Source organism: Nannobrachium achirus (genome assembly GCF_963921795.1).
Source record: "Nannobrachium achirus genome assembly, chromosome: 19".
NCBI lineage: Eukaryota > Metazoa > Chordata > Actinopteri > Myctophiformes > Myctophidae > Nannobrachium > Nannobrachium achirus.
The window spans coordinates 8,684,386-8,710,173 of NC_137826.1; the positions used below are offsets into that span (position 1 = coordinate 8,684,386).

The 25,788-nt window shown below is 43.2% G+C and overlaps 1 protein-coding gene and 1 pseudogene across 2 annotated transcripts in view; both read right to left on the reverse strand.

Annotated features, from left to right (window-relative positions):
- The window catches only part of coro6 (coronin 6), a gene marked incomplete at both ends in the record, with an annotated part of 39,913 nt that extends 15,570 nt beyond the window's left edge, over positions 1-24,343 (reverse strand). The window contains 2 exons of the mRNA XM_080749628.1: positions 17,190-17,312; positions 24,146-24,343. Coding sequence (XP_080605754.1) covers positions 17,190-17,312; positions 24,146-24,343 — 321 coding nt within the window. The remainder of the gene's footprint in view (positions 1-17,189; positions 17,313-24,145) is intronic.
- Positions 7,259-9,661, reverse strand: LOC308304052 (von Willebrand factor A domain-containing protein 5A-like; annotated as a pseudogene). The gene is made up of 3 exons: positions 8,101-9,661; positions 7,447-7,548; positions 7,259-7,336 (listed from the first exon to the last, which is right to left on the reverse strand). The product of its transcript is annotated as a von Willebrand factor A domain-containing protein 5A-like (transcript).
- Positions 24,344-25,788: the final 1,445 nt, after the last annotated feature.

The following is a 25,788-nucleotide window of genomic DNA, read 5'->3' on the forward strand; positions in this document are numbered from 1 at the left end:
GTCGCAATCACTGTTAAAGTTACAATCCATAACCTTTTTGTCCTACCACCACAGATTCTAACCCTGGTCTCCATCAAGATACACCAAAGTCAACCCAGCTTGAACATGGGAGCGTGTCGATATTGCGACGTGTCGATATTGCGACGTAGCGTTTGCTCGACGTCCCATTAGTTTGGTGCTGGTGAGTGCTAACCTGGTGAAATGCTAACATGCCGACGCTGGTGAATGCTAACCTGGTGAATGTTAACCACTATGCCTAAACCTAACCCAAACCTCAGTAAAACTATGCTTAAACCTAACCCTAAAACCTAACCCTTGGTCGAACTAATGACAAGTAGAAATTCTCAAGCTTTTCCCCCAGAATATTGCACTTGTGAGCTTCAGGCAGTGTTGCCCAGCACCAGGCTCTAATTGTCTCAGTGGGAAAGTAGGAAGTCCTCCTCCACCATAAAATACTCTACCATTGGTCAAAATAACATTGTAATCATTCAAAAAAGTTATAGATTACCGCTTTGATTTACCTCTGATAGTAGCTGAGAATTATGCCCTGTGTGTGTGTGTGGGGGGGGGGGGGGGGGGGGGGGGGATCAAATAGTTTAATGAGCAAATATAAATGTCACAATTAGAACACTATCAAGGCCTGTCCAGGGGCGTCAATTGGGTATGGCAGGGGTATGCAGCTGCCATACGCTGGGTCCAGGGGTGCAAATAAAAGTTACTTTTATATATAAATCCATGAATGTTTCTTTGTCTATCTGTGCTGGTTATTATGTAGTTAAATTACAGTAAAATAACTACAAATGCAAAATTTCACAACATGGTCACTTTAACAAGGTATTATAATTATATTCTCCACACTTGTATTCTCCCCATCTTGACAAAATGGTATATTCCCAGGTTCCGCAGGTCAGCTGCACAGCTGCAATGCATTATTGTTAATTGTGGCACGTTTACTAACATGCCAAGTTTAGCTGCACTTGAACAACCGTTCCAGGCTGCCATATCCAGCCCAAGAAACCGCAGAAACGGGGGAAAAAATAAAATGTATCATGCCTGTTGCTAAGGTATGGCAACATGACTGGTGTCGCGCGCGTGCAAGACACCAGTCATGTTGCCATACCTTAGCTTTTTCTGAACTGACGCCACTGGTGTGGTTCGACTTCAAAATGACGTCACTCGTGACTTCTGAAAAGCCACTACACCTAATTAGAGTTCAGAAATCTGCAAGTCGTAAAGTCGGAACTCTCCGAAGAAAAGTTCCGTTTCGGAGGAGAGACTATGGACAGGCCTTCAGTGTTTCAATCCAGAAGTGAGGGGGCATTTACAGTAGATTCCACGCGTAAACGCCACAAAGACACATTTCTACATACTGCACGTGATACGGTTTATCCACTTATTTGGACGAGTGCCCTGGGGTTCGAAAACAAACACACACACACACACAAGCCGCACACGCACAAACTGCTCTTAAACCCCTGGAATCGCCTGGCACTGTCCCGCATGTAAACACGTTCTAAAGATAGCCACTTTAAACCTGATTTATACTTTGTCATATGACGGTGTCGTGCGCTGAAAATAGGCAATCTGAAAGTTCACACACACACACACACACACACACACACACACACACACACACACACACACACACACACACACACACACACACACACACACACACACACGTTGCGAGATTATAGATTGGCTATTTTCAGTCCACAGCGTCATCGTACGACGGAGCATAAACCAGGCTTTAGACGGAGATTAATCCCTCTCTCTGAAGTAAAAGCGGGTGATATCACAGATGGAGTGCCGCGTGCCACGGCCCTGCAACGGCTACACAGCCACACTCCAGGACAGCTGCAAGCTACCGTCCGCTTATAGTATGTAAAGATGAAAGTACACACCGTTGTTCTACCACATCACATGCATAGCCTTTTAATAATGGTTCCATTCAAAGTCGGTGCTGACAGGCAACAAAATGTAGCAATGACTGACATGCATTTACAGTACAAAAAACAAACAAGTAAATGTCTTTAAATGCTATATGTTTACAGCCCTATAGAAATGAGGCCTCAGGTTGTGTGGGCGTCTTTTTTCTTTATTTCCCTGCAGTGCCAAAGGTGATTGGAGGCTGAGTGACAGCACCTGGTCATCATCGCCAAACAGCCAGCAGCCAGTATAAAAGCCTGCAAAGCTCCATTACAGCCCTTTTGCCATTCTTCACCCTATATGCTCACTGCCATATCTGTTTGTTGGCTGTGTGCCTTAATGCTGAGTGCTTAAAGTAGCTTTATGCTTTGTGCTTAAGTACAGACATGGGAAGCTTCTGGTAGCTTTTTGGTACACTTTTTCTCCTGTTTGTTATTTTGGCCTTGGCCACCCTGACATCTTATGCTTGTATTCAGTTCCTGTAACCTCAACTACAATATCTAACTATCACAGTTTCACCGCCATGGTAACCGTCTGTCTGCATGCTACTCTGACGTCATACTCTGACGTCTTAGTATTGACATCACTGACTGGCCTGGACACGAAACACCATGTATGATCTGCCCAACAGGCACTCCAACATTCTTCTTCAACTTCTGAGACTCCTACATTCAATCCCTTAGATACTGTGCACACGTGCACACTCCCCGGGCACAGGACTTATAGTTGTTAATTAGTCTGGGATCACTTCACTTTTCGAGGTTTGATCCGGTCGGGAGAGGAAACCACTTTACGTCATGTAGTACTCAAAGGACTACAATTTGCCGGAACTATCCAACCGGATTCAGTTTTAACCCAAAAATTCCCCTGCGCTCAAGGACATACTTTTAGGGCCTACCTAATAAACTCCTTGATGCGGCGTAGTTTTGCTTTTGAAAAACGTGTCTGGGATATGCATCTTTTATTCCAACTCGTAGCGACTGGCAAGACTACACTAGGCTACTCGAGCATTTTAATAGGTATTGGGGAAACAAACAGAGGGAACTAAAACAAAGCGACGCCGCTTCTTCGGCTTGTGGTTTCCGCCTAGACCGGATCAAACCGCCCGTTGTTAACGATCACCAGGCTTTCCCTCAGAAAGCCTGGTGGGCGAGGTTAGTTGTTAATAAATGTACACTTTTACCTGTTAAAAAGAACCAAGTAGCACGCACATCTAACAAAAATTCTCCGGTTGCTGAACAAAAATACGTACAGTAAAAGAGGAAGAGGCTCGCACACCGTCTTTAAAGCTCCCAGTTTTGTTTTATTTAGCAACGTTTCGACCCTGTGCGGGTCTTCTTCAGGCATCAAATGCCTGAAGTGGCATCATGCCTGAAGAAGACCCGCACAGGGTCGAAACGTTGCTAAATAAAACAAAACTGGGAGCTTTAAAGACGGTGTGCGAGCCTCTTCCTCTTTAACTGTACACTTTTACCTGTTACCTGTGTAGGCCTACAGTATGGGTTACTCCTTAGCCCCTAGACTCCATATAAGGTTGTAACAGCTATAATACAACGTTCATAATAAACAGTCTTACATACACTCACTCACTCACTCACACACACTGAAAGATGAATGCCCACGTAGAAACATGCACACACAAAACAAAGCTGATGTATCACTGTATATCCCTGTATCATCTACAAATACTAACCACCAAACAAAAATCAGTTTTGTGCCCAGCCACATACAGTAATTATTACCATAAGAACCACAGCCCATGGCAGCAAATTACTAGCCTCGCAAGCCATCCCGAGTTACGTCATCACCAATGTGCTTCCTTTCTCGGTCTGGTGTCCCTCCCATCGAGTCTCTTTATGAGAATTTAGGTTCTCAATTTCCAATCAAAAGGCTGCATTTCGAGCGAACCCGCCTCACACCGCTCCTGATTAGTCGAGCGGCTGCTACAGCTCTCGCATTTTGTAAACAAACATGGTGGACCCCATGTCCGATGCGAGTTCACAAATCGCAAATAAAAGCTGCATTAAGCGAAGTTTTATCTGAAATCAACGGCATCTCATAACTTAAAAACGAACAACAGTTTGCACCTTTGGAATTTCTGTCTGGAAAAGACGTATTTGATGTTCTCCCGACGATGTTTTGATGCGCTGATGACTACTGAATGGACCTGTCAGTCAAAGTGAGTAACTACGTCATCGCGTAATGCAGTGTTTCTCAAATGGGGGTACGTGTACCCCTAGGGGTACGCGGAGGTACAGCAGGGGGTACTCCAGAAATTGCCCCCCAAAAAGTAAAATAGAAGTATAAATCATGCTAATATTGTTCATAGTTAAATAATTGACGACAATTGAATTAGGAGTGAAAAAAACATGTAACTGTTATGTTTAATGATGACAAATGGAGAAACTTGATATGAGCCTGAGTTGCTAAACCCAAATTACATGGTACACAGGCAACTGGGATGTGTTTTAAAGTTGTTTGAATATATTAAATGATTGACCTGAAAACAGCTTGAAACGCTTTCACTCAATTTCTTATTTGTGATTTTATATTCTTGAAATGTGGGGTTATCATAGCATCATATACCACTATTTATTTATATTTTAATTACAGTTTTATAACCAAAATGTTGTTTCCGGCCCGGGTAAAGGGGGTACTTGGATTCAGAAATCAGGAAAAGGGGGTACTCAAGCCAAAAAAGATTGAGAAACACTGGCGTAATGCATCGTCTAACTCTATGGAGAACTCCCAGACTCTCTTTTTGGAGAGTCTGGCTGTTGCGAGGCTAGCAAATTACTGTCAGCCCTATTAGTCCTCCAATGTAACAGATCTGACAGTAGGAGACTCAATTGACCTGCATTTGAGTCTCCCGCCGGTCATCAAATTATTGTCTTAGGTACGTGACAAAAACTAAAGATCTTACGTCAGGCTCATTACATTTGCCTGTCTGAAGACAGAACTGAAGACTGAAGACAGAACTGAAGACAGCTGAAAGACCTTTTCACTGCTATAGAGCACGTACGACATGACACAGTTTCATGCTGAGTCATGCTGGTATGTGAAAGTATGCTGGGTCACAAACATTGAGCTTTTGCACAGACATGCAAGCATGGCACAGGCAGATGCACGGTATGTGCATACCGTGGAGCAAGAATGCACGGTATCTGCATACCGTGGAGCAAGAATAGCCAATCTACAAGCTATTTCTGAATTTAAAACAAACATTGCGATACTATCAAACATACCGGGTACATATCAAGCATATCAGAGAGTCTACATTTCCCAAAAGGAAATGCATGTATCAAGGGCTTGGAGCGCAATGGGCCTAAGTGACATTTTCAAACTTTTACAGGACAGCTTCTCATTGATTGTACTGATTGAAATAAAAATCGCACCCGTGCGAAGTGAGCGGTGCAAACTAATTCCTGTAAGGGCGCCTGCGCGAATCAGTGTTGATAGGCATGCATGGCAATATTCTTTGTGTTGTGTATGATGTCAGTCTAGAGGTCTGCTCAGACTATATAAGGTTTTCGTGTGTCCTGATGACCTTTACACCATACAGAGGACGGAACCATCTCTGGACAGAACCAGCTCTGCCACCAGAGCCTAATGACTCTGGTGGTCGTCAGTTAGGCAACCAGGGACCTTATTTTCCTCTAGATTTTTGTTTATGACCCTATACTGATTATTTCGGCAAAGCCGAAGTATTTGAATTTCATACCACGATTATTTTGACCAAAGAATCATCCGTTATCCTGGGGCGGAACATTTGGTCTAGTTAACTCATGTTACCCTCATTAGTGACAGCATAATCTTTTTTTCCAAAAGCTGTTTATTTGTATTTTAATTTTTTTGGAACCACAGACCTTGCAGCAACAGCTGTACAACCAAGTACAACAGCTGTCAGCCAAGTACAACAACTGTCAGCTATGTTCAAGACCACTGACTTGACTGAATCTTTCAAGAAGAGCTGGGCCCGAAGAGCCCGAAGAACTGGGCAATACCCAGTGGATATTGTGTTTATTTGTATTTTAAACTTGTATTAGTTGGCTATCATTTATAACCTGTAAGATCTTCCACAGTCTGTCTAAAAGTGTGGTTATTCTATCGCTTATAAGTGAATATTCATCTAATACAATTTTGAAATTCAAGGTTAGCACCGCTCAATAATTTTTTATGACGTATCTAGGCGGCCTAAACGCGTTCTAAATCAAAGTTAACCAATCGGGTGCCTATGTGACTATGACATCATGGACAGATCAACAGAATCGAAGTGTTTCATTGGTCTAGCGGACTCATGTCATCATCATTTGTGACATCATGGTTTTGGTAAAAAAGCGGTCTATAGGAGCGGTTAGCACCGCTCAAAAACAACATAAAAGAAATATATGTATATATATTAAAATACATCCATTGAAGCCTAATCTTTATTAAAGTATAGATTGCTCAAAAATATTGTGTTTTTGAAGCGGTGAAAGCCGCTTCCAAGGAGTGGCTTTGTGTGTCCCGTGCGTCCAGGATTGAGGATTGGTCAAGCCTCACATGACAATTTGGCCCTCCAGATAAAATCATTCAGAATTCAGAATTCATAAAAATATAGAACTAAAGCACATAGAAAGTATAGATCTAGAACACAGAATGTATAGATCTAGAACACAGAATGTAAACATCTAGAACACAGATTTCATAGCTCTAGAACACATAGAATAAAAATTCACCGCTTCACTTCGAACCGAGATTTGATTTTTTAAATTAGCGATACTGTTCCTACGAAACAGTGTGGGCTCGCTCGTGACTATATTCTACATCTACAGCATGCTAACTATCATATGAAGCTCAACCAATACTCCAGCTAACACGACTCCCAGATTTTCCACACCTCAATTGCTCCTCAGAACTCACTACGCGACGGAACTCACTATGTAAATTAAATGTAGTGAATGAAACAGTGTGGGCTCGCTCGTGACTATATTCTGCAGCGTGCTAACTGTCATGTGAAGCTCAACCAATACTCCAGCTAACACCACTCCCAGATTTTTTTTCCACCAATTGCGCCTCATTGGCTGACGAAACATGATATGCGGCGGAAATAATGACGAAACCTTTAGTGTTTTCGCCTTTGAACTGTCTGCGGCAGAACTCACTATATAAATAATGAGGATAACATAGTGTTCTCGCCTTTCAGGAGAGACCACAATGAATAGTTTTACTGTTTTCTTTTTGTAATATGACAACTAAAACTTTAATTACCAAGATTACCTCAAACTAAATTAGAATTTGCTGTCAAAATCAACACTGGTGGATGGGCAAGCCAGGCAGGATGTAGCTCTCACAGTCCCAGGGCCTCTTTCTGCACCTTGCAGCCCAACAGGGCGTTGCCAGCCTCAATGCACTCCATCTGTGGGACCTAGAGCACAGAGCCAGGACACCGCCTTCATAGCTAGAAACTGCCACTCGTCCTGGGCTCCCTTCTTGGCTCCCATGGAGCCAGATCAAAGCCAAAACAGTGTTCCACACTTCCTGGTTCACCTGTGCAGAAATGGACTCTTCCACCTGGTCCTTGCTCTTCCGCAGCACATCCTCCAGGGCTGACGTCAGAGTCCAGGAGCCAGAGGCCGTCTGGAGGGAAATCAACTGCAGCAAGGAGTCTCTGGGTGGATGACGACTGCCAAGACCTTTCTCTGTCTCCATCGCTGATGGTGCTGCATGTTGACTCAACATCAATGACCCTGGAGCTAGAAGAACTTTCAGAATGCTCTTCTTCTCCTGGTCTTCTCTGGGTGGATGACGACTGCACTCATGTTTCTCTGTCTCCATCGCTGAAGGCGCTGCATGTCTACTCAACATTACCCGTGAAGCTAAAAGTTCTTTCAGAGTCCTCTTCTCCTCGTCTTCTATGGTTGAATGACGACTGCCATAATATTTATCTCTCTCCATCATTGCTGACCCTGAAGCTGCCTTCATTACTGACCTTGACGCTAATAGATCTTTCAGATTCCTCTCCTTCTCCTCGTCTTCTCTTCCGCCTTCTCGACTGGCATAATTCTGCAATGTCTCCATCAGGAATGGAGATGCTGCAGCGCTGCACCGCGGCATATCACGCCTCCTTGGTTCAGGCGTTTTTTAATTTTTTTTATGGCTGCTCCACCACATATCACGTGTCCTTGGTACTGGAACGTTTCTGCGCAAAAGAGGTCCCTGCACCGCCTCCCCACTTCCACTGCCTTCACTGTCACCTGAACTCTCTCCGGTGAGCTGGGCATAAACCAGTGACCTCTGACCCTGGAAAAGGGCTGTGATGGGAGGAGACAGAGGCGTTGCAGACACTCCCTCTGGCAGGTTCCACTCGAAGGAAATATCCACCACCGCCGGCTGCAGGGCAAAGCCAAGCGACTGCATCACTTTGGGTTGCATCCTCTCGGTTCCTGTGATGAACTGGGCGTGCCCTCCTCCCTGCTTGGACATCCCGTTGATGAGAGCAGAGCTGGCCCCCTCCCCGATCCCAAAAGCGAAGCACCTGTGGGAGCTGGCGTTCTTCTTCACAAGGTCAATGACATCCTTGGTATTGTCCACCTCGCCGTCAGTGAAGACAAAGAGCTGTCTGGGGTGACCAGGGACGCAGGATTGCTCATATATATGTTTGAGCGGCCGAAGGATCTCCGTTCCTCTCATATCGGCATCCATCATCTCAACCTGCTTCACAGCCTCCTCCATGGTGTCTTGTTTGTACTCCACACTCTTAGGGAAGACGTGATTAAAGCGACTCCCAAAACCATAGATGTTAAAGTAGCAGCCCATGGGCAGACTTTTAAGCAGGAGCAGCAGAGTATCCCTGGCACTGGCAATTTTGGTACGCATGCTTCCAGAACGATCCATTAGAAACAGGAACTCCCCGCATGTAGTCACTGCTGACATCACAGCGTCAGGGACCTCTGGGTACAAGCTCAGCATGACCACCGGGTCGCCCATCAGAGAACCAGCTTTGACAGACTCCTGTCCTGCCTCCACCACGGCAGTGGGCCGGTGGGCGTCTTTGTAATAAATCAGCAGCTCCACGTCTCTGTCAAACCTGTGTCCTGCAGCCAGCCTGACCGTGGCCCGGGTCTGCTCCGTGTTGAGGTACTGAAGAGGGTCCAGGGAACAGTTGGACTCTACCTTAGAGACGGCTCGAGGAGAGCTCACGTGGGCAGAGAAGGACAGACTGTAGGGCACCAGAGAAGCTGGAACAGAGGTCAGCCCAGGAGGCTGAGCGCTCCCTCCGCCTTGAGGTTGGTAGCGGGGGTTGAGCACAGCGGGCAGACAGAACCTCAGCCCGTGGTCGGCCTCCACAGCCAGCTCAGTGACGTACTGCAGCCTGACGGAGGCGCTCTCCCCCGGAGGCAGACTGCCCACGCTCAGAGAGAACACGTCAGGGCTCTGCTCGCTCTCCTCCAATAGGAAGGCCTGTCGGCCTGAGCTCAGCGAGTCGTCATAGTCCTCCCGAGCCCTCTGTTTCTCCTTCCACCACCTCTGACTGGCCCATCCTTGCGCTGAAATGACAGACGGCGGCATCGCCAGGAAGAGGGAAGACAAACACAGCCTCTATGGGGCTCTCCTCCTTGTTCTCATACAGCAGAACGGAGGTCACTGTCGCCACATGGTCCCTCACCTCAACCTCCACCTCAATGCCTTTCAGAGGAACCCGATCTTCTTTATTAATGGCAGAAAGCAAACCGCAACACCATATTGACATATCGTTCATATTGTCTGTACCACCTGGAAACCTTTAAGTTGGAATGCAGTTTGCTGGGTCTGTCTAGATACGCTACCAAGCAGGAATCACAGAAATGTCCCTTAAGTTAGAGGGAGAGAATCAGTGGGAACAAATCTGTATGAAGTAACAGGCCAGCTACCGGGGTTTGTTCGGAGGGTAAAGAGGTGTCTTAGTTGGAGATAATGTCTCCAACTCGAAGGTCTAATCTTGCAGATATTAGTATTAGGTATGTAATAATTATGTAATTGTGTAATTAATTAAGTGGGAAATTGTGATGATGCTTGGCGGTAACCCATTAACCCATTAGTAAGACAAAAATCACACCTAGTGCTAAGTGAGCAGTGCTATTTGAGTTGATTTCATTAAGCGTCATGCGAAGCTTGGCTAATGTGTCCCTGGGCCTACAACAAACTTTGTGCGTTTTGTGCCAAGATGAGGGCCACGATTTAAGTGCTATGATCTTTCAATTTATGATAAAAGCGTGAAAATTGGCATGAGCAGTCTCCATGGGTCACTTGACAATATGGCGGCCATTTTTCAAGTGCAGCAGTTAAGTAATATAATGGTTCATTTGGTGATACAAGCACGAACATTGGCATGAACAGTCTCTGTGGGTCACTTGACAATAAGCCACCCACAGCTACTTGAAATTTCAAGATGGTCGGCAATTTTCAAGATGGCCACCACCTTAGTGGAGCAGTTAAGTGATATAATGGTTTATTAAAGGAGTAGTTCACCACTTTTCAACCTGTCTTCATATAATAGGTCCTCACTAATGTTCATAATAAAATAGCACAATTTTTTCTATTCAGTCTGGGTCTCATAGGAGAGCTGTCAAATCCTTCTACCGGTGACATCATCGTTTGACAAAAAAAAATAATAATATTTTTGAAAAAGAATATTTAGATTTTTATTATCACGAGAACAATTTTTATCATGAACATTAGTGAGGACCTATTATTTGAAGACAGGTTGAAAAGTGGTGGAGTGCCCCTTTAAGTGATACAAGCATGACAATTGCCATGAGTCTCAAAGGCTCATTTGACAAGAAACCACCCACAGCCACTTTAAATTTCAAGATGGCAGCCATTTTTCAAGATTGCCACCACCTAAATGGAGCAGTTAAGCAATATAATTGTTTAGTTAGTGACACAAGCATGCAAATTGGTATGAGCAGTCTCTATACAGGCCTGCCAAAGAAAACAATAGACCGGTTACAACTCATCCAAAACGCAGCTGCTAGAATATTAACAAATACTAGGAAAAGGGACCACATCACCCCGGTACTTGCATCTTTGCACTGGCTCCCGGCTCCCTGTTAAGTTTAGGATAGATTTTAAAGTTCTTTTACTTGTTTTTAAAGCCTTAATGGGCTTAGCTCCTAGCCTGACACTCAGCCTGAATTGACATTTCGTTTCACTTCATTATTCAGTCTGAAGTCAGTTCCGCCCACAGCCTTTGCCGAAATGAGGCACTGTTTAGCGATTGGTTCACCGACCAACACATGACATAGTGTTGTTATGTGTGCCTGGCTGGCTAGTGGCTAACCTGTTGCTTGCTAGTGCTACTTGCTAACCAAAGAAACAGTCAGAATAGGAGCACTACGAACTAGTAATCAAACACAACATAACATGCCTGCTACTGGTGTTTCATAGCGAGATCGATACGATCGCATTTTACCGCAATTTACCGCATTTTACCGCGACACGATGTGCGGTACGGTACGGTGGCGGCGCTGGTGTACTTGGAAACACACATGAGTTCTGGGAAACCCCCACCCACGCTGATCACAAGACGCTGATTCACGACGCTGATTCGCCCGTTTGGATTTTCAACCGAGGCAGGCCTCCTCATTGAGAGCGATTCTAGACCTGAATCGCAGAAACAAAAAAAATTAAAGGGGTGTGGCTAGCGATTCAGGGTCTGGAACTAGGCTACTTAGCTCCCTCATATTTGAAAGACTCGTTAGAGATATATGTCCCAGCCCGCCCCCTCAGGTCACTTGGTGCTGGACTTCTGACGGAGCCGTCAATAAATGGCAAGAAATATGGCGAGGCCGCCTTTGGTAGCTATGGACCAAAGATTTGGAACCTACTCCCCCTACAAATTAGACTGATAACCTCAGTCGATGACTTTAAGAGGCAGCTAAAAACCCACTTTTATAACCTTGCTTTTAACTGATTTAATTTTAACTACTACTTTTTCTGTTTTTTCTTCTTTTAACTTCTTACAATGTCTTAAAGTGTTTATTGTCTTGTTTGCTTTGTTTTTTAAACCTGAATGTAAAGCACTTTGAAATGCATTTATGTCTGAAATGTGCTCTATAAATAAAGATTATTATTATTATAAATAAAGATTATTATATGACAAGAAAACACTTCCAGCCACTTGAAATCTCTATTTTCAAGATGGCTGTCTCAAAGAAATGTATATGTACTAGAGGTTCGCGGCCCTTCGGGCCGCTCACATCTAGAGATCGCGCCTGCTTCGCAGGCGCTCACAGCTACGTTGCAGCAGTGATCCACCCACATCCATCCATCCATCCACATCCATCCATCCATCCATCCATCCATCCACATCCATCCATCCATCCATCCATCCATCCATCCACATCCATCCATCCATCCATCCACGCATCCATCCATCCATCCACATCCATCCATCCATCCATCCACATCCATCCATCCACATCCACATCCACATCCACATCCATCCATCCATCCATCCATCCACATCCATCCATCCATCCATGAATCCATCCATCCACATACATGCATCCATTCACTTCCATCCATCCATCCACATCCATCCATCCATCCACATCCATTCATCCATTCATCCATCCATCCATCCATCCATGCATCCATCCATCCACATCCATCCATCCATCCACATCCATCCATCCATCCATCCACATCCATCCATCCATCCATCCACATCCATCCATCCGTCCGTCCGTCCGTCCGTCCATCCATCCATCCATCCATCCACATCCATCCATCCGTCCATCCACATCCATCCATCCACATCCATCCATCCATCCATCCATCCACATCCATCCATCCGTCCATCTCCATCCATCCGTCCATCCACATCCATCCATCCACATCCATCCATCCATCCACATCCATCCATCCATCCATCCATCCATCCATCCACATCCATCCAACCATCCATCCATCCACATCCATCCATCCATCCATCCATCCATTCACATCCATCCATCCATCCATCCATCCATGCATCCATCCATCCATCCATCCATCCATCCACATCCATGCATCCATCCATCCATGCATCCATCCACATCCATGCATTCATCCATGCATCCATCCACATCCATCCATCCATCCATCCACATCCATCCATCCATCCACATCCATCCATCCACATCCATCCATCCGTACTGTACTGTACTGTACTGTACTGTACTGTACTGTACTGTACTGTAGAGTACTGTACTGTACCATACTGTACTGTAGTGTACTGTACCATACTGTACTGTACCATACTGTACTGTACTGTACTGTACTGTACCATACTGTGTATTGTACTGTACTGTACTGTACTGTACCATACTGTACCGTACTGTACCATACTGTACCGTACTGTACCGTACTGTACTGTACTGTACTGTACTGTACTGTACTGTACCGTACCGTACCGTAGTGTACTGTACTGTACCATACTGTACTGTACTGTACTGTACCGTAGTGTACTATACTGTACCATACTGTACTGTACCGTACCGTACTGTACTGTACTGTACTGTACTGTACTGTACTGTACTGTACCGTACTGTACTGTACTGTACTGTACCATACTGTACTGTACCATACTGTACCATACTGTACTGTACTGTACTGTACTGTACTGTACCGTAGTGTACTGTACTGTACTGTACTGTACTGTACTGTACTGTAGTTTATGGTACTACTGTACTGTGCCGTACTGTACTGTAGTGTAAAAGTACTATATAAAATCCAGATATTAAAGTTTGTATTATTATTTTACTGTACTGTACTGTACTGTACTGTAGTGTACCGTACCGTAGTGTACTGTACTGTACCATACTGTACTGTACTGTACTGTACTGTACTGTACTGTACTGTACTGTACTGTACTGTACACTGTACTGTACTGTACTGTACTGTACTGTACTGTAGTTTATGGTACTACTGTACTGTGCCGTACTGTACTGTAGTGTAAAAGTACTATATAAAATCCAGATATTAAAGTTTGTATTATTATTATTATTATTACCCTTATTATTATTATTGTATTGTAATATCTATCTATCTATCTATCTAGTACTATTTAAAATCCAGATATTAAAGTTTGTATTATTATTATTATTATTACCCTTATTATTATTATTGTATTGTAATATCTATCTATCTATCTATCTATCTATCTATCTATCTATCTATCTATCTATCTATCTATCTGCAGATAGATAGATACATCTATGATCGATGTATCCATCTATCTGTGCCTCTCTAGCTATTGTGGCGGAACTATTGTGGCGCAGCACGTTTCCGGTCGGACATATTTTACCGCCGGACGCACTCCCTGTTAGTAACTGCGCATAAATAAAAAGACTCGTTATGTGGCTGTAATGGGATGTACATACATGAAGATTATGGTAATGTGATCGGGACTCGTGCCTATACTTTATAGAGCTGCACACTTACTATACTTCAGAGAATGATGGGATCAATTTGGGACGTGCATGGACCCCTAAAGGATTATTTTGTTCCATATTATATAGCCAATGGAATATGACCTGTCAGCAAACAGGTAGGAAAAGTACTACACTCTCTCTACCTCTCTCGCTCTCGCTCTCTCTCTCTCTCTCTCTCTCTCTCTCTCTCTCTCTCTCTCTCTCTCGCGCTAGTTTGTTGACGCCCATTTGTGAGGTAAATCGCGTCGGAGGACAAAATGGATGATGCAATTGCGAATTGTGCAATAAGCATAAAAACACAAACTATACGGTCCTGCAGAGAGACTAAATGTATAAAATGTTGACAGCGCAAAGCGTCCAGGTTAGTCTGTCCTGGTGTGTGTGTTTATGAGAGGTGTTGTCAGATATTGTAAATGTAGATACAGTTTGAAGTGTGTGGAAGTGTGTCTCACCATTGGAATGTTGGTTGGTCGAATGTAGGGATTTGATTTCTCATTAAGGACAATTTGGTGTAATTCTATTTTAGACTAGAAATACTGTTCCTACGAAACAGTGTGGGCTCGCTTGTGACTATATTCTGCAGCGTGCTAACTGTCATGTGAAGCTTTTGTACTGTCTGCGACGGAACTCACTATATAAATATCTGCCTTTATACTGTCTGCGACGGAACTCACTATATAAATATCTGCCTTTATACTGTCTTTGCCAACATGACTATATTCTGCAGCGTGCTAACTGTCATGTGAAGCTCAACCAATACTACAGCTAACACCACTCCCAGATTTGTTTCCACCAATTGCGCCTCATTGGCTAAGGGCCCTGCCTTTGTACTGTCTGCGGCAGAAATATGCGGCGGAACTCACTATATATTATATAAATAATGAGGATAACATAGTGTTCTCGCCTTTCAGGCGAGCCCACAATTAAATAAGCTCTTTGCGCTCCAAGCCCTTGTAGTAAGATTGAAGTTGGGATCACCACCACAGGATAACAAAAAAACCTGACTACCAAAAAGAATTACCAGAGAGGGAATATCAAAATGAGAGGCATTTGATCCCCCCCCGCCCCCACCCCCCCCACCCCCTCCAAACCCTGACCATCATGACATAATGACAGCCCTTTATATCCCTTCCTCCATGCCGTTTAATCCAACCCCATGAAAACATTGTCATCACGTGCCCCAGACAGGCAGAAAGAGGGAGGTGGTGGGGCATCCTCCTGGAAGAGATTAGTTATCTTTATCTTTGCATAATATGTGTTCATATAATACTTACAGGCCCATTCTAACCCTCACAGAATTCATCACAGGATTGGGATCATTACTACAGGATTTAGTTGTTTAACCTCAATGAAGCCTTAGAAAAAGTCCATTTCATTCAGATGCATGCCAAACACAGGCGCATCATATTGTTAGATTAGACTTTTTCCATCTATGCCCCCAAAATCACTTGTCTTGACATGATGCAACAGCGACCCCAGCTGGAAAGCTTAAGACATTTCATGATTGTGACAACTTCATGAATGACTTGAAAAACAACATGACAAACCATAATTTCTTCTAGGAGTGCGAGTTAGACATACACAGTAAAACATGCAGTCAATGTTGAAGTCAATACGACATACACAGTAAAATAGGCAATGTTGAATTAATAATAATAATAATACATTTCAAGTCACTCAAGGTCGCCGAACAACAATATTATGAGCGTTAAGTTAAGTGCGTATACACAGTGACACAGCTGTTCTCTGGATCGTGTCACAACACACACAGATAAGCACGCACGCACGTACGCACACACGCCCAAGTGATGTGCGGTGATGGGACGGGTCAGAACCACAGGATTTGCAGGCTCTAATCCTGTAAAACGGAGGCCAGACAAGGAACCAGTGAACGTCATGGAATATGATGGACACCCACTGAGGGATGGAGAGAAGACACATGGTGTGGACACACTAATGTATTGATAGATGGGTCCTTCATCTGCCAGGGCAGGCTAGGCTGGATGAACACACACTGGACCACTGGGCCGACAATTATCGGAGTCAGCTGCACACCAACTATTTGTCACACGTACTTTACTGTCTCCCTTTAGCTATCTCACACACGCGCCGCACGCGCAAGCCACTCTCTATCTCTCCCTCTCTGTCACAGAGACACGCACACAAGGCTTGTCATAAAGCAGTGAGAAGTGATAGTGATTTGTGGGCCACCAAGGTTAAATGAGGCCCCACATTATTAATGTCACCAGAATGTTGTAGCCACTTAAGCCCTACATACTTTGTCATATGATGAATGGCAAGAAATTGCAGTTCTACAGTACCATACAAGCTCAAATTTTTAAAAACATTCAATTTTTTTTAATATTCCCCAGTTTGACCTGATGAACAGCCTTGGTTTGAAAAATAATAATAGTAATTAAAATAAATTGGAGCAGAGATGAGTGTGCAGGTTTATTCTTTCTCTTCATGATTTTTTCCAACCCAGAACCTCAACCAAGTGATGCTCGTATTCTGTTTTCGTATGAAATTATTCCCCTGCAAAGTCTGTGGTTAAGTGTCAATGTTAATGAGGCCCAGAATTCCTGGCACAGGCCCTGCACGTACGCACGCACGCGGCACACACACATGCACTCGATTCTCTGTAAAGTCGTAAACATTGGTAGTTGCGGGTTGAGTTTTCTTGGGCTTGTTTCTAAAGTGTAGTTGCTTATTTGGGTTTGCTAACCAAACAAATAGTCGCTTCTTTTGGGCTTGTTTTCATAGACCTGGCTGCTTATCTCTCTCTCGCAGAATCTGGCAACAGTGATTTGGAGGCAGTCTTACCATGGCAGTGGTGTCATCGGAGCCGCTGGCTATGATATTGTCATTGTGAGGGCACCAGTCGATGTCCAGGACAGGTCCAGAGTGGCCCGTCACCAGCGGGTAGTCCTTATCCACGCGACCTGTCTGCAACACACAGCAGAAACACAACTCCTTGTTAGATACTGTGTACATTATCTTGCACTGGCATTAAGTCTCTAAGACAGGGGTTCCCAAACTTATTTGTCTCAGGGCACCCCATGAATATTGTTTTAATCCGAGGCACCCCTACATTATAATTTTAACTCCCAGCACCTTATAGCATATTGTCGTTGTCGGGTGGAAACCCTGTATGTCCAAAACCGTTCGTTTTGTATTTGTCATCTATAAAATGTACTAAACTAGTGAAAACAGCACACAACGAGGCGTTGTGTGCTTGTAGATCGGCTGTTTTCACTAGTTTTGTGCGACAGTCTTGTATGATGAAGCAGGGCTTTGCTTTACCAAAAGACGTACACATTTGAAACTTGGAGATACAAGGTTTCTGCCTGACAGTGACGATATTTTAGTGATTATGTTGTGAGGAAAACGTTGAGATAACAGCCATTTTGGTTAGAACTGACTGAAAATAACTTTGTAGGCCTACTTCAAGTTTAAAATGATACTAAATATTTTTCCAAGTGTTCCAAATATTATCAAATTATATGTCGCGGCACCCCTGGACTGCCGTCACGGCACCCCAGGGTGCCCCGTCACCCACTTTGAAAACCCCTGCTCTAAGATACTACAAGTCTCATGACAAAGTGAAAACTCACACAGTCTAGGGCTGTTTGCTACAATATCTCTGTATAACTGTATAACAATATTAGAATTGGTATAGACCGATTACTCAGAGCGGCAACCAAAACTGCTGTGTCAATCGGTACCTATGTCTGTGCCGACACCGCAGCTACACGGCAGCGCTCTGGACAAAGTTCTATTGGTATTAGTCTTAATATTAGTAAGCATAAATATTGGTGTTGGTATAGAAGTTAAACTACATTTAAAATGTAGAAGCTCTTTGCAATACTGTAAATACTGAGCTACATTAACAGCTCTCTTTCAAAAGAAGTAGCTGGTACACTGCAAGTTACTTACTTTAGTAAAAGTAGGTAGATAGCTACATTGAAGCGACTTTAGTTTGTACCTAATGCATTTGGTAATGCGGCTGAGGAGTTATTTAATAAAACTGCGCAAAAGCTACAAATTGTAGAAATGGATATTTATGATGATCAAACTGCTCCCAAAACTCAGCTGTTTTTTGACTGTGGATGAGCCACTGAAAATGTAGTTACGCATAGTTTTTGTTGGGCTATCAAGCTACATCAGTCATGAAGCTAAGTTGTGAGGCTACCCACAAGCTATTGGTAAATGTAGTTAACTAGTAGCCTAGCTACAGTACATAGCCATGCTACTAGCCAACACTGGAAATTAGTGTTAATATTTGTATCAGAGATAGTCATTTATATTGGAATATAGAATTATAGCATTAGTATACCTCATTCTCAGCCATTTACAATATGCTTGTGCGCCTATACTGCCAGGAATATTATTAATTTCCAAGTTATGGAGTACAGAAACCAAGCAGGCATAATTATGATTGCAGACTGTAGTACACGTACTATACCACTAGAGAGTGCCCAACGATTAGGTCTTCCAGGCTGGACCAGCCTGGACCGCGTGTGGACCATAATGGCCGCCGATGGACGCTGCCATTGTTTTTAACGGAGAGGCCGGTCCGTCGAACGGGAGCGATCGTGCACGCCGTGCACGCCGTGCGCACGCCGTGCACAATCGTTTATGCTCCTGGGTGACTCTGTCAGCCCAGCCACTTTTTTCCGAATGAAAATCTGTTTAAATATGGTAAAGTTTGATAAAGAAACGTTAGCTTTCAATGCTAAAAAAAAGGCCTATGCTATGTTATGGGCAAACGATTTCCGGGTCACGTAATCGATGACGTCATTTCCAGCGCAAATTCATTGCTTAAGCTTATATGAACCTAGAATGGTCAGTTTTTGCTCTAAGAATGTCAAAACAATACCAAAAAAAACAGAAAATTATCAAAATGGCGACGTTTGGCGATCTGGCTGGCTCAGCCCTCTGTAAAATGGCGATCTATGGCGATTTGGCTGGGAATCAGGTATTAATATTAATATTAGTTTCAGCATTTGAACTATTTGTTAGTATTGGCATTTGTATTATTATTAGGCTAGGATTCTTTTCACACACACACACACACACACACACACACACACACACACACACACACACACACACACACACACACACACACACACACACACACACACACACACACACACACACACACTCACAACACGAATTGGCTATTTTCGGTTGCGCGACACCGGCGAGCAACTAAGAATAAATCAACCATAACTCAAACCCCAAGTTCCCCAACCTCTTCACCTAACCTCAACATGCCTAATCCTAACCCCAACCTGAACCTGTTCCTAGCCAGGACCAGGAAAATGCTGCTCACAATGTCTGGTTCTCAAACTCTACAATAGGCCTACTTGTGAGGACATTTGGCCCTTAATACAAACGCGCGCGTGCATGCGCATGCACACACACACACCAGAGGCGTGTATTTATAGGCTAGTGACGAGTGGTTGAAAGGGGAGTTTTTCTTGTGGCCCATTGGGGAGCCGTGTGCAGTGCAGGGGCGCTAGAGCACAGGCTGTCGTGTATTAATAGCCTGTCTGTTCACCAGGCCATCCAATATATTATGTCCATCTGTCTGTCTGTCTGTCTGTCTGTCTGTCTGTCTGTCTGTCTGTCTGTGTCTCCAGCTAAACCTGCCCTTTACTATCTCACCAGTTCCTCCTGCTGTTACAGTTACTGTACATTACACAACTCCTTTGACCTAACTGAACCCATCCATCCCACTGTGGATTTAACCAGTGGTGTAAAGTGACTAAGTGCATTTACTCAAGTACTGTACTTAAAAAGTACAGTTTTTTTTTAACCCTAACCCTTTTTTTAAATAATTTTTATCCCACGATTTTGCACCCCTTTTTCACCCAGTGCCAATTGCCAATGTAATCCTGGGCTCTCTCCCTCTGCCGCGCCTGGGGAGACAACAGACTGACCTCATGCTTCCTTCAATGCATGAGTAGTCCAAGTTGTTTCTTTTCACCTGACAGGGGGGGATTTCCCCGGGATGGACGTAGCGCGTGGAGTCCAACCAGTTCCTTTCCCCTCCATCAAGCGCCCCGGCTGGCCAGGGGGAGGCATTATTGAGACCAGGATTACTGCATGTTTTTGTGAGGGTATCAACCCTAGGAGACACGGGGAGAACATGCAAACTCGACACAGAAAGGCCCTATCGCCGACCCCACCTAGGGTGTGGGTGCTGATGACGCGGAGGGAGAAACACGCCCCCCAGCACCCACAGCATCCCCCGGCGGGAATCGAACCCAGGACCTTCTAGCTGTGAGGCGAAGCGCTAACCACTGCGCCACCGTGCCCCTTTAAGTACAGTTTTGAGGTGTTTTTACTTTAGTGGAGTGTTTCCATTATTCAATACATTTACTTCTACTCCACTACTATCTCAGAGGCAAATACATTTTGAATTTCGGACTTGTAACAGAGTAGCCTATATTTACATTGCAGTATTGATACTTTTTCTTAAAGTGATCCCTGACTAATACAACAAATATGTCTTAATACATTATAATTGTCCTCTATAACTACAAAGTAAAATTAAAAACACCTTAAATATTTTATTTCTTCTAGAAATAGCTAATCTTTCACTCAGTAGGGGAAATGCCTGTCGCAAGTTGATGATGTCATAAATGTCATGTGTCATTTTCATGGCATGCATGTGCAAAAAAACAAAACACAAACACATTTGAAATATTGATTTGATGCTCATTAACCATAGGAAGTATTAAGTTTGTTTTTATTTTCACATGCATGCCATAAATTCCATAGGGATAGATCACACTTGACATTTATGACATCATCAACTTGCGACGGGCATTTCCCCTATTGAGTGAAAGATTAGCTATTTCTAGAAGAAATACAATAATTGAGGTGTTTTTAATTTTACATTGTAGTTATAGAGGACAATTATAATGTATTAAGGCATATTTGTCGTATTAGTCAGGGATCACTTTAAGTAAAGTACTTTTTCCACAATTTGATTTGATTTAAACACTCAAGGATTTAACTGTGAGGCTCATGGCAGGGTTAATTCAGAACCCTGTGATTTGTTCATCGCAGCGTTTTAATGCTTGAAGTCATTAATTATCTGTGTAACGTTCATTTCATTGTCGTCTTTTTTTGTAGCACTTCTGATACCTCCGTTGTCATTACAGCCTTTGTCTATATGAAGTACCTCAAAATGAATGGTGTCGTGTCTTATGTGCTTTTCTTTTTACACAGTATGACTTTAATCATGTATGCACTGTCATACCATCTACAAGCTCACACTGTTATGTGTTGTATTTTTATTTCAATGTATATAAAAGGCAGAAATCCATTTTTAACATCAGGCTACTTAGAAAAGATCCAAAGTGTACAATGGAGTGAAGAGATGCTATATGTGATATTTACAAACTGATTCATAGTATAAAAACATTTCCTAAAATGATTGATGTATAAAAGTAATCTTGATACACTCTCTGGTAATGTTGTTGCTTTACTTTTGAATTTGCTAGATTTTCTAACACATTTTTAAAACCAAATACAATGATATATTAACTCTACAATATGCTTAACTTGTGTCTTATTCACTTTCAACAAAGGCCCAAACTGGAAGCCCTACAACACAGTCTCCAGTTGGTTCCATTTGTAGACCATTTGTATGACTTTACTGTGTACTCAATCTGTTCCTATGCTCTGCTCCAAAACTACAGCTGTCTGTGATCTGTGAGCTAGCTAGCTATTTAGTTAGTGACTGTCCATTGAGTGGCATAACAAATAATTTTCACCATGTCTGTTACACAGCACATGACACAAGCTACACAATGGCTACGTGACCAGGGGACATATTTGATTCTATGCCAGGCAGGTGTCTGTCTATGGTGTATTTTTAGTTAGGATCTATCAGAGGTCCTGGGGAACTTTAACTTCCAAATGACTCTGCACTGCTCTGTCTCGCCCCATTGCTCTTCCCATGATTGGAGTTTTATCTCAGTGACATAGTCATACTGTACACTTCCCCAGGGTGTCTAAAACTTGGGCCCGGGGCCAAGAGAGGGGACCCCTTGCACTTAAAATAGGGCCCTTTGAATAAATCAGTGTCAAAGTAAACAACTAACAAGAAAGCTTCTTCCTTGTGAGCTTGTGTCAAGAGCTGGTTGACGTCTGTGAGCCACAAGAAGGAAATATTGTTTGTAACCCTGTGTGCTTACAAGGAAAACCAACCTATGTATTTCAAATGTGGTGTATATTTTCCCTGCGCTCTCTGTCTGCCCCCCCAGTCCTGTACGGCAGAAACGTGATGCTGGCCGGGTGGGGGAGGGCAGAGAGGTGACTGACTGGGCCAGGGAACACTGAGTCCTAAACAACCTAAAGCCGTCTCGACGTTATCATATACAGGCAGGGAAACCCGTACATGACCATAGGATATATATCACATACAAAGTTATCTCAAAGTTATATCATCTGGTTACATTTGTACACACTACGAGTTACAAATGGATCAATTTGAATCCCGGCCTCATAATAATACTAATGCCAATACTAACACTAACAAATGCTAATAGCAAATGCTGAAACCAATAATACTAATACCAGTAAGAAGCCCTAAGGGAGTTTGCAAGTGTGATTCGAGTTGCGGATGGTTGTTTAAGTTGGACAAAATGTATTTGGGTTATATGTCTGACATCATAGATGTCTTAATATGTTATAGACCACATGAGACTCACACAATATGTCCATATATGGGCATTCCAAGCTATGGCATCAGGGATCTCCATACTAATTTGATGAACAGTGATGATTGTTCTGTTGTGTACTGTATACAGTATAAAGTTAGAAGCTAGAAGGGGAGAGGAGCTCAGTTTAAGAGTCAGCATTTGAAGAGCTTGTTTCTTAAACTATAAGTTAATTGGTCAATTATATCAATAAAAACAATGGATCTGTTATGCTTTTCAATGGTGGATTTTAGTTTGCTACAGTTCTCTAAACAATGCTACTTACAGTAGTTCTACAAGTAGGCCTAAGCTAATCTGAAAGACAACTCGTACAAAGTTTCTTATTTATGACTGGACATCTTTGTGCTCCTTCTTTGCGCTCATAAAATATCAATAGTCCAATATATAACCAGAGAACTGAGACGCAAACCTACAGTATCTATATCTAGATGTCAGGAATCAGGATGTAACTGATTAAGATAAAGATTACTTTGTTTATCCCAATTAAAGGCAATTCACCTGCAGCCTACACAGTGGACTGGTAGCCTAGTTGAGTGGTTCTCAACCTGCGGGTCGGGACCCAGGGGGGTCCCTAAATGATTGTGGGGGGTCCCCAAATGATTAGCTCAATGTGCAACATTGTTTTCTCACTCAGCAGTGAACAAACCAACAGTAAAAGTGTATACAGGCCAGGGTAAATGCACATTTCTAAAGTCACAATTTAAGGACTTTTAAGACCTTTTTCAATACCCTAAATTGATTGATGTATTAGGTTGAAGGTGTTTTATTGTCATTCCATACAGGTACAGAACAAAATGTTTTACCAAGGTCCATGCCAGAATAAACCTAAACACTAAATAAACACTATAGGCCTACCTATAGTGCAAATAAAGAAATTGCACTTACCTACTACAATTGCACTAAAAACTAAAAACAATGCAATAGCAACAACAGAATTAAAATTAAAGAATATTAGGCTGCAAACCCGCTTCAGAGACGATTCTTTTGCCTAAGCGAATAGTGTATTTGTTAGAATTCCTTATATCGAGCCCTACTCACCTTATTGACGGGTATCACCAGGAACGCCCCTCCTCCGCTGGATTCCACGATAACCGCCAGGAACTTGGGGTTGACGGCGCAGAACGTGCTGTCCCACGTCACCTTGGAAACGCGGATGTCATCGTACATCTGCTCGGTCTTGACACTCTGGCCGAAGACATGGCGGAACTTGCTCTGCCGTACAATGCTGCGACTCATCGCTGTGTCGGAAGCAGGAAGACGAGACAGGTCATAAAGGGAAGTAAAGGTAGGAAGTGGTGAAGAATCGAGGGGCCAAAGAATAGTGAAAGAAAGGTCAGGTGAGGCATGATAAATAAAAGGATTGGGGAACACAGTCTGTATCCAGGATTAGGAAAATCACAACTGATAGTCTAAAAAAAATAACTTTCAATCAAATGAGTTGCAACGGTGGAAGCCATGTTGCATAGACACATTACAAATTGAGACACACATCTTTCAATACGAAACATTGAACAATGAACATTAGTCTCCTCTTATGGCTTGAACTGAGGACAAGAGGTTAACCCATTAAAGGAGTAGTTCTCTATCAATTACTTTTGGAGACATGAATTCATAGATATTTTATTTGTTTTTGTCACATTTCCAAGCCAATAATTTGATGATAATAATAAAGACCCCAATGTATCCGGTAGGAGACACAAAGTAGGGTCTTTGTGTCTCCTACCGGAACCACTGGGGGTAATCAAATTATTGGCTTAGGAATGCAGCAAAAACTAAAAAATATCCATGAATTCAAGTCTCCAATGGGGTGGGTAATCGATTGACAAAATCACCTCTGTCAGGTGGAAACCTAGCTTGTACAACTGTTAAGTTTCAGTATTCAAATTCAAAAACGTCAAAAGTAGCAGATCCACAAGCTAAAAACACATCTCTCACAGCAGAGAGACTTTCACAGACCATACTGTAATTGGTAGATATTCCCTTTAATCCTTCCCGATACCGATTCCAATATCCATAACTTGCATTGGTCAATATATATCGGTCTATACCTACCGACTATACCGATCCGATACCATTGTGTAATTTTAACAAATATAGGACAATGGTTCTTAAGTTGTGGTCCAGGGACCCTCAGGGTTCCTTGAGGGGGTTCCAAATGGACCCTTTACAGGTCTGTAACTCGGGTTCCTTTAGTTCCATTCTCAGAGTTATGGGGGTCCTTGAAATTAGAACGTTTGAGAACCACCACTGATCATGGAATTTTAGAAAATCCATTAATACTAGTAAAGTGCAGCTTTAAGTTAGTAAAATATGAAGGAGGCCACTGGATTCCATTAATTCCAATATGGTAAGGCATAAGATGGGGCCTTATCATGGCGTGGCTTCCATGTAGACTTCAGATGTGGATCTATGACGTCAGTCATATGATGTCACATCATTGTCAGTACTATGATGTCATTCATTCATCTCTGTTTTTGAGCAAAGCTTCAAACCAATCCAACCTCCATTGACTTCCAGCATAAGAATGTATCGAAAACATACACACACGCACGCACGCACGCACGCACGCGCGCGGAACAGCCCTAGTATAGAGCATACTAGTAAGACACCTCAGGGCGACATGGAATTGGCGCGCCAATTCTTTGCCATCTGGCCAGTGATGTATATCGGACCATTTACCC